The sequence below is a fragment of the Nicotiana tomentosiformis genome, chromosome 1, assembly GCF_000390325.3.
Source record: "Nicotiana tomentosiformis chromosome 1, ASM39032v3, whole genome shotgun sequence".
NCBI classification, from domain to species: Eukaryota; Viridiplantae; Streptophyta; class Magnoliopsida; order Solanales; family Solanaceae; genus Nicotiana; species Nicotiana tomentosiformis.
This window is the reverse complement of record NC_090812.1, coordinates 83,939,489-83,948,690: the sequence shown is the minus strand read 5'-3', so window position 1 is coordinate 83,948,690 and position 9,202 is coordinate 83,939,489. Positions and strand designations below refer to the sequence as shown.

Here is a 9,202-nt window from a genome sequence, read left to right as displayed (position 1 = left end):
TTTAGCTACTCATACTCATACTAACAATATCCCAAATATTTTGCATAATTAAAGTACAAAGTAAAGATGAAAGGATGTAAAAATCGATGCTTCTAACTCCCAACGGTTGATTCTACAAGATATTCTTGCTTCCGGCTGCAAAATTACTCCGAAGTGGCATTTTTAGGTCTATTTATATGTATAGGAAAAGACCTAAACGTGTAGGCAAAGTCCTAGTCAAACCTGGAGATGAAATAAGTCTTCAAAACTCGGACTGTACACGCCCATACCTGGCCTCGCGAGGCCTAACGCCTGGTGAACCTCGCCCCAGGCCTGGCATCGCCAGGTATAAAGCCTGGTCATTCTCGCCTTCTGCCCCTCCTCGCCAGGTATAATGCCTGGTGTAGGCCTGGCTTTGCCAGCTTCTCCTTTTCAACTGCTACTGGGCACGCTTTCAACTTTTAAGTATCCCTTTTGCTCTACTTTCATCTCCAATTTACCTACACATAAAATGGACTTCATTACGAGCAAATAAAGTGTAATTTATCATTACAGCATATAAAATGCAATGCGAATAGTGTGTTAAATCATGAATTATAGTCACACATCAATACACCATATACACCATACTTAAACATTGCTCGTCCTCGAGCAATCATACCACACTTACAGACACAACCTCACTAAGCAATTCCCTTAACTCATTGCACCAGGAATATTTAAAATAGTCTAAGCACCAAGGTGTAATATCCTCGCCTCAAGATTTGACTCACAAATACCATGACTTATTCACAATTCACTTACTTACTCTAATATGGAGGTCAATGACATTACCTTTCCTTTATGAATCACGTGCCCTCACCCAACAAAGAGCTCAGTTCCACACACAATGAATTTTAAGAACGTAGGAACTCAAGATAGGAAAAATTCACTCGCTCCCATAAATAACATTCATATGCTACAAATGATGCACCATATGCTTGCCCGTAGTGTAATACTCTGTTAATCGAGCTTATTCAGTCTAAGATCAAATAGGACTTTGATTGGTTGTACTGTAGGCTGCGGGTCGGGTAGGATACATTTGGATATAAGTGACTACACCTCCCTTAAGCACTTTAATATATATACTTTAACATCCAAACCCATATTTATGTCAAACCAAAACTCCACCTTAACTTCACTTTATATTAGCCCATACTTCTTTAAGCACCGGTATATCACTAGCCACCATCATCAATAATTTATTTTTTCTTACAATACAACTATATATATATATATATTTATTTTTTTTAAATAGTGCACCTTTCTCCTTATTTTAATTGTTCCACTCAAAAGCCAATCCACCACCCCACACTTTAACTTTTTCATAATTCATCACAATTCAAGTACTCATGAGAGGTGACAAGGTTCAAATATATGGTCGATTCAAACAAAGGGGTATGGCTTGTAATGTGGTTACTAAAGAAATAGGATTATAGGCTCAAAGGGGTTAACTACGATACATAACATTTAGGTGGGTAAACTATATATATATATGGCTTAACAAAGAAACGCCTATATCACTTTTCAGACTGAACAAGACTACTATTTCGCTTTGCGCACACACAGGGCAAGTTCTAGACATCAAATGCAATGCACAAAATACATACAAAACTCACACAGACATGGCACATAGCTCACTCAGGATTGGTTTTATCGCGACACTCTAGTCAAAGTAGTTAAGCAAAATTAGGAATCTACGATTTAAGGTACTTATGCTAGAGTCAAAAACCGAGCCTAAGCGTCACAACCATAGTACTAACTATTCTCAAGGCATAACAAAGCTAAGAGATATTGCTACAACTAAATGCATAGCTCTGTGGTTCCTACTCCTAAAAATTAAAACTAACTATACCCGGTTCAACTAAAAGCCCTTGGAAAAGAACCGCGGCCCAAAGAAAAACCAAGGGAAATTACTACACTACCTAAAAAAAATCTTTTTGTTATTTTTCTCTAGACTTACTTCCCTTAATAAACCTGTCTAGGAGATCCATCATCGGGAAGAGTCCAGTTATTATTAAAAAAAAAAAAATTATAACTAAAACAAATAACAAAAACAAATCACTAAACCCAAATCACTAAAACAAATTCTTAAAACAAATAACTAAAACAATTATCTAACGAAAACGACACTTACTAAAACAACAAAAACAAGCAACTATAAGTAATTTCTTAGAAATCCCCACCCCACACTTAGATTATGCATTGTCCTCAGTGCATGCACAAATTGACAAAACAAGAAAAATGAGTAGGGCACAAGGAAACTCCCTGATCAAATTGCGTCCTCATCCTCTGAAGCTCTCCACTATTCATCATGTGCTTCCTCCTCATCATCATCATCGTACTCATCATCTGACTGCTCCGGCTCGGCCTCAGACTGCTCAGGAGTGTTGATATCCTCATCATCGGGGAGTCTGTAGCCATCACCTATCCTAACCAGCTGTTGGGCATGAGCATTGAGCGGGTACCGCTGCTCCAATTAGGTCCTCTCCTCAGATGTGGCTGGCCAACCCCTTACCCTCAGCTGCAAATCCATCATCCCATAGAGATGGGCCATAAAACTATCATCCCAATCATTGCGCTCGGCACCTGTCAAAGATGTCATGGCAGTCTCTTCTTTCAGCCGGAGACAAGTGATGTTCGTTTGTCGTAGGGGCTGATCGATGGTGTGGTCAAACTCTGGCTCCTCCTCAACCTCCTCGTGTCTTAAGTACTGAATTAGAAAATTGGCAAATGGCATTTGATCGACCTTTTTACTAGTTCTAACTAAAGACATCTCGTAGCGGATCAGATGACCCACATTCACCCTTTGACCTGTCATGAGGAAGTAGAGCGCACAGGTCCTCTCACAGCTAATGAGCGTGTCATGATAGCACGGTAGGAGCCGTGCATTTATCAGTTTAAACCACACTTGAGCCTACGCCCTCATCTTCTTCTTGGGGAACCTTTTGTGCCGATTAGTTTTCTTATCCCGGGCCCATGCTGCCGTAGAATCGACACCACAAAGCGTGTGTCTCAGCTCTCTATATGTAGGCCGGTGAATGAAGTGGTCCAATGGCTCCATGGGAACATCTGGAGCGCCTAAAAAGTAACATATGGACGTGGCTGAAAAATCTATCAATCGCCCACGAATCGGTACCAGTTGTTCAGTATTCTACGGATCAAACCCTGCATAGAATTCTCGGACTAGATTGAGATTAATGTCCCATGTGTTATTGAATACATAGCTCAACCCCAAATCCTAAAATGCCCCTCCAAATTGCCTGATACTTTGCTTTCAAGCTGCGTTCATGGATAGCTGCTTCCGGGTGTACATGTTTAGGCCTACAGCGCCTGTACCAATCCTTAGTATGTGGTGGTATGCTGTTGATGCCAAACTCTCGTTGGCCTTGTGGTTGTTGACGCATGGCTGGTACAGCTGCCACAGCTTGTGCTCAACTTAGATTGGAGGTAGTTTCTCCCCCTTTTCTCTTCTTTGGGGGAGGTGCGGAGGTCGCCTTTGATTTAGCCAGAGCAGTGGAAGTAGCCTTTCCTTTGCCTGTGTCTTTTCTCTGAGGCATCTTTGTTCCTACACAAGTAATCATTAAGCAGTTAAAACTGTATTATACATTACACACCTAGTCTCGCCCAACTTTCCGAGGTTACTCAGACTTCACCTCGTATTTTCTTACATTAGATTCAAACAATAACATATGGGCTACCCGTGAGCCACCCCACACTTAAGATATTAACGTGGTGCCCAACTACACAACACTAGTCTATTAATCCCGGAGAATCGGCTCCAATGGGGACAAGGAATGCCATTGAGGCATTATAGCAAACACTTAGCATGCACTAGTGCCATAGGAGTTCTTGTAGAGGTGAGGGATTGCCTCACCCTCCCAAATCGGCTTGGGAGTTTCTTACTACCACTTGTTTACACAATAACAACACCATTCCTATGGGGTTCATGGGGTTGTGACACAGAAACACAATATTACAATGAAGAACAACCCCAAATTTTTGTGGATAATCTCATACCTTCATCCAACTTGAAATGATAAAGAAAGGAGATAAAAAATCATCCATGAGATGTTGTAAGATGTGGGATTTTCCTTTGAACTGTTGTTTCCAATAAATGGAGGAAAAAAACTTGACTTCAATGGGGTTGGGATGGGGATGGATGGCAGTGTACGTGTGTGAGTGTTTTGTGAGGAGTGTAGTGATTTAGGTTAAGGTTTTATTCTATGTTAGTTTTTGCGTTTAAGTTAGAGTCCAAGAAGGGAGGGGTTAAAAGAAATAAGGGACAAAAATTAAAATCAGCTGAAGAAAAATACTTACCTGGCCTTACCCCATGCGGCGCCAGGCTTAGTGCATGGTGCACCTAGCCTTAGCCTAGGCGACGCCAGGCACAGCGCCAGGTGTTCCTGGCTTTACCCCTCGCGGCGTGAGCTATGGCGCTTGGTATCCTTCATCTGACGCTTAAAGCTCTGCTCGTCTCGCCCAAAATCACTTGCAAACTTGTTAGTACCTAAAAATGAAAAGAAAAATTCTAACTACACTAAAAATCAACTACGAATTGGGTTGCCTCCTAACGAGCGCCTCAGTTAACGTTGCGGCACGACGAATACAACATTACAACATTACAATGGGTTGCCTCCCATGAAGCTCCTGATTTAACGTCGTGGCACGACACAGATAATTGCACTTAAGGCTCGCTTAACCTTGGTGGATCGAGCAAATGAGTCACCGACACTACTTTCGCATCTTCCATGCCCAAATAATGTTTTAACTTGTGCCCATTGACCCTAAACGTGCGAGAGTCATCTGCTGCAGCAATCTCTACGGCTCCGGTAAGGTGAATCTCTACCACACTAAATGGTCCTGACCATCTTGACTTTAATTTACCCGAAAATAACCTCAATCTTGAATTGTATAGCAATACCATATCTCCGGGCTTAAAACTCCGCTCAAGAATATTTTTATCATGCATCATTTTCATTCTCTCCTTGTATAATCTTGTGCTCTCAAAATCGTGGTAACGAAACTCATCAAGCTCGTGCAACTCTGTGACTCTACTTGTACCCGTAGCTTCTATATCAAGATTAAGCTGCCTCAATGCCCACAAATCTCTATGCTCCAACTCTACTGGTAAGTGACACGCCTTCCCAAATACCAATTTATATGGCGACATGCCAATCGGAGTTTTGAAAGCGGTACGATAAGCCCAGAGTGCATCATCTAGCTTTCTCGCCCAATCCGTTCTTGTAGCATTCACAGTCATTGTTAAAACGCTCTTTATCTCTCGATTTGAAACTTCCACTTGCCTACTCGTTTGTGGATGGTATGGGGTGGCGACCTTGTGGTGTACATCATACTTTTCTAACAACTTTGCGAAGGCTCGATTACAGAAGTGAGTTCCTCCATCACTGATTATTGCCCTTGGAGTGCCAAATCGGGTGAATATATTCTTTCTCAAAAAACCAATTACCCCATTTGCATCATTTGTAGGGAGCGCTGCAGCTTCCACCCATTTGGACACGTAGTCCACAACTACGAGTATGTACTTGTTGCCATATGAGCTGACGAAAGGCCCCATGAAATCGATTCCCCATACATCAAACACTTCTACCTCCTGAATTGGGTTCATAGGCATCTCAAGTCAGCGGGAAATATTCCCGGTTCATTAGCATTCATTACAACCTTTCACCCATAAGTGTTCATCTTTGAACAATGTCGTCCAGTAGAAGCCCGACTCCAAGACTTTCGCAGTTGTCCTTACTCCCCCGAAATGCCCACCATATGGTGACGCGTGACACGCCTGCAAAATAGAAGATTGGTCTATCTCTGGATACACATCCGGATCATACTATCAACACAAATCCTGAACAGATAAGGCTCATCCGAATAATACATGCGACAGTCGCGAAAGAACTTTTTCTTTTGAACAGAAGAAAGGTCATAGGGGACAATACCGCTTGCCAGGTAGTTTTCAATGTCTGCATACCATGGTGCTACCTCAAGACTCGTGGCTAGTAGTTGTTCATCTGGGAAGGTCTCCACAATCTCTTCCACGTCAACCTTCTTCTCAGCTCCTTCCTATCTGGACAAGTGATCATCCACTTGGTTCTCATTTCCCTTTCGGTCACAGATTTCCAAGTCAAATTCTTGCAGTAGTAGCACCCATCGAATCAGGCGCGGCTTTGAATCCTTCTTATCAATTAAGTACCTGAGAGCAGCGTGGTCAGTATAAACAATTACCTTAGAGCCTATCAGGTATGACCTGAATTTGTCAAATGCGAACACCACTGCTAGCATCTCCTTCTCGGTCACCGTGTAATTTAGTTGGGCACCACTTAAAGTTCTACTAGCGTAGTATATTTGATGCATGACTTTGTCTTTGCGCTGTCCAAGCACTGCTCCCACAGCATAGTCGCTTGCGTCACACATCAGCTCAAATGGTTGCTCCCATTCAGGTGCAACTATGATGGGTGTTGTCACCAGCCTCTTCTTCAATTCCTCAAAAGCTACCCTGCAATCATCAAAAAACACAAAAGGGTGATATGTTTCAAGCAATTTACACAAGGTATTAGCAAGTTTGGAAAAATCTTTTATAAATCTTCTATAGAAGCCGGTGCGGCCCAGGAAACTTCTTATTGCTTTTGACAGACGTCGGTGGTGGAAGATTTTCGATCACATCAACCTTGGCACGATCTACCTCAATGACCTTTCTCGACACTAAGTGCCCCAAGACTAAACCTTACTGTACCATGAAATGGCACTTTTCCCATTTGAGTACCAGATTCGTCTCGACACATCTTTTCAGCACTCTTTTCAAATTCCTTAGGCAATCATCGAATGAGTCTCCCACCACCGAGAAATCATCCATAAATACCTCCATGATGTCCTCAACCATATCAGTGAAGATGGCCATCATGCACCTTTGAAATGTGGCGGGTGCATTGCATAGGCCGAACGGCATCCTCCAAAAGGCGTAGACGCCATATGGACAGGTGAATGATGTTTTCTCTCTATCTTTTGGGGCAATGGAGATTTGATTATACCCCGAGTATCCATATAGAAAGCAAAATTTGGACTTCCCCGCCAATCTATCTAGCATTTGATCAATGAACGGCAAGGAAAAATGATCTTTTCGGGTGGCATTGTTCAATCTTTTGTAGTCCATACAAATTCGCCATTCCGTGACTATTCTTGTTGATATCAACTCATTGTTCTCGTTTTGCACTACAGTTATCCCACCTTTCTTAGGCACACATTGGACTGGGATGATCCAGTTATTGTCGGAGATGGGAAAAATGATTCCCGCATCTAACCACTTTATCACCTCCTTTTTCACAACTTCCTTCATGTTGGGATTCAGCCTTCTTTGATGTTCCCTGGAAGGTTTGTGGCCATCTTCCAGTAGAATCTTATGCATATAGAAGGCCGGGCTGATACCCTTAATGTATGCGATGGTCTAACCAATTGCAGTTTTGCACTCACTCAATACCTGCAAAAGTTGTACTTTCTGCACATCTAACAAACCAGATGAGATAATAACAAGTAAAGTTGAGTTAGGTCCCAGGAAAGCATACATAAGGTGAGGTGGTAACGGCTTCAGCTCCAACTTTGGTGGCTCTTCTATCGATGGCTTAGCTGGAGGAATTTTTCTTTCTTCTAAGTGTAGAGGCTCAAATTCGAGCTCTCTTTTCCAAAACCTTTGGCCTTCAAGAGCCAGCACCCATTCCGCCAAATCCTCTCTATTTACTTCATCTAAGTTCATGAGACAAGTTGCTAGAGGGTCTTTAGCATTCAAGGTTTCATCGTCCTCCTCCAAAATTACATCCACGGCTTCTATTAGAGATCAGTTAGCAAATTCACTTGGTCACCGCATAGATTTCTCCATGTTGAATGTTATTTCTTCATCATTTAGTCTCATTTTGAGCTCTCCAGTCTCACATTCGATTAAAGCTCTCCCAGTGGCTAAGAATGGTCTTCCCAAAATTATAGGAATTTCCTCGTCAACCCGACAATCTAGAATGACAAAATCTGCTGGGAACACAAACTTCCCAACCTGTACTGATACATCATCAAGGATACCAGAGGGCCTCTTCACTGTCCGGTCGGCCATCTGTAGTAACATTGAGGTGGGTCTAGCTCTTCCAATGCCTAACCTTTTGTATATATCCAAGGGCATCAAGTTTATGCTTGCCCCCAAATCACAAAGTGCCTTAGCAAACGCATAGTTGCCTATTGTGCATGGGATTGTGAAACTCCCTGGATCTGATAACTTCTCAGCTATAGGTCTCGTCACAATAACACTACATGTTTGAGTCAGTGTAACCGTGGCCAAGTCTTGAAAGTCGAACTTATGAGATATCAAGTCCTTTATCATTTATGCATAACCAGGCATTTCCTTTAAGGCGTCAATCAATGGAATATTAACCTGAATTTTTTTCAACATCTCCAAGAATTTCTTATACTGCTCATCTTTTTGATATTTGGCCAATCTCTGGGGGAAGGGTGCTGGAGGTCACTTCTTTCCTGTGATTTGAGTTTTATCTTGCTCAGGCACTGCTTCTACTGACGTTTCTTGTGCTATCTCAGTCTCCTTCGCAGCCTCTTTTTCTTTGCTTGTGCTCTCTTGTGCATGTTGTACCATCACCTCTGTCAACCCTGTTGAATCATCTATCTCAATGGGTACTGGCACAAGTGTTTTAGTAGGTCAGCTTTCGTGAGCCATCTCTTGCTCCAAATTTAGGCCTCTACCATTTCGTAGACTCACTGTCATAAGCTATTTCGGGCCCTGTTCTTTTGGATTGACTTGTGTGTCTGCAGGTAACGTCCCTTGGGGACGATTATTTAGAGCCATAAAAATCTGTCCTAATTGAATCTAAATAACCTTTATCGCAGATTCATATGAATCTACTCTCTGTTGCATTTTTCCTGTGGACCCAATCAGTTGTTGCAACATTCTGTTGTTGTTGTCCAGCATTCCCTTAAGTTCAGTAAAATCATCATATTGTCTCATAATCTGTTATTGTTGAGATTGTTGATAAGTCAACTGCTGATTTTGATAGTTGTAACCATGTTGCCTTTGGTAAGGCACAACTTGACCCAGTGGTCGCATAGCTCCAGGATTGTTGTTGTTATTGTACTGCTGCTGCACTGGTCTATATTATTGATTCTTTTGACCCCAATTCTG

General features: G+C 42.2%; 2 protein-coding genes across 2 annotated transcripts; both read right to left on the bottom strand.

The window, feature by feature from the left end:
• Positions 1 to 3,522: 3,522 nt before the first annotated feature.
• On the bottom strand, positions 3,523 to 5,653 carry LOC117279468 (uncharacterized). The gene is made up of 2 exons (XM_070197178.1): positions 4,722 to 5,653; positions 3,523 to 3,586 (listed from the first exon to the last, which is right to left on the bottom strand). The coding sequence occupies exons 1-2, from the start codon at positions 5,651 to 5,653 to the stop codon at positions 3,523 to 3,525; spliced, it is 996 nt and encodes a 331-aa protein (XP_070053279.1).
• Positions 5,654 to 7,474: 1,821 nt separating this feature from the next.
• Positions 7,475 to 8,392, bottom strand: LOC138907079 (uncharacterized). The gene is made up of 2 exons (XM_070197174.1): positions 7,957 to 8,392; positions 7,475 to 7,848 (listed from the first exon to the last, which is right to left on the bottom strand). Exons 1-2 carry the CDS (start codon positions 8,390 to 8,392, stop codon positions 7,475 to 7,477), a joined length of 810 nt encoding a protein of 269 aa, XP_070053275.1.
• Between the last annotated feature and the right edge of the window lie 810 nt (positions 8,393 to 9,202).

Coding starts and splice junctions, on each gene's coding strand:
- LOC117279468 (XM_070197178.1), bottom strand. CDS start 5,653: ATGCCTATGAACCCAATTCAGGAGGTAGAAGTGTTTGATGTATGGGGA. Junction 3,587..4,721: donor CATTTGCTCGATCCACCAAG/GTTAAGCGAGCC, acceptor TTACTTGTGTAG/GAACAAAGATGCCTCAGAGA.
- LOC138907079 (XM_070197174.1), bottom strand. CDS start 8,392: ATGATAAAGGACTTGATATCTCATAAGTTCGACTTTCAAGACTTGGCC. Junction 7,849..7,956: donor TGGGAGAGCTTTAATCGAAT/GTGAGACTGGAG, acceptor CTCTAATAGAAG/CCGTGGATGTAATTTTGGAG.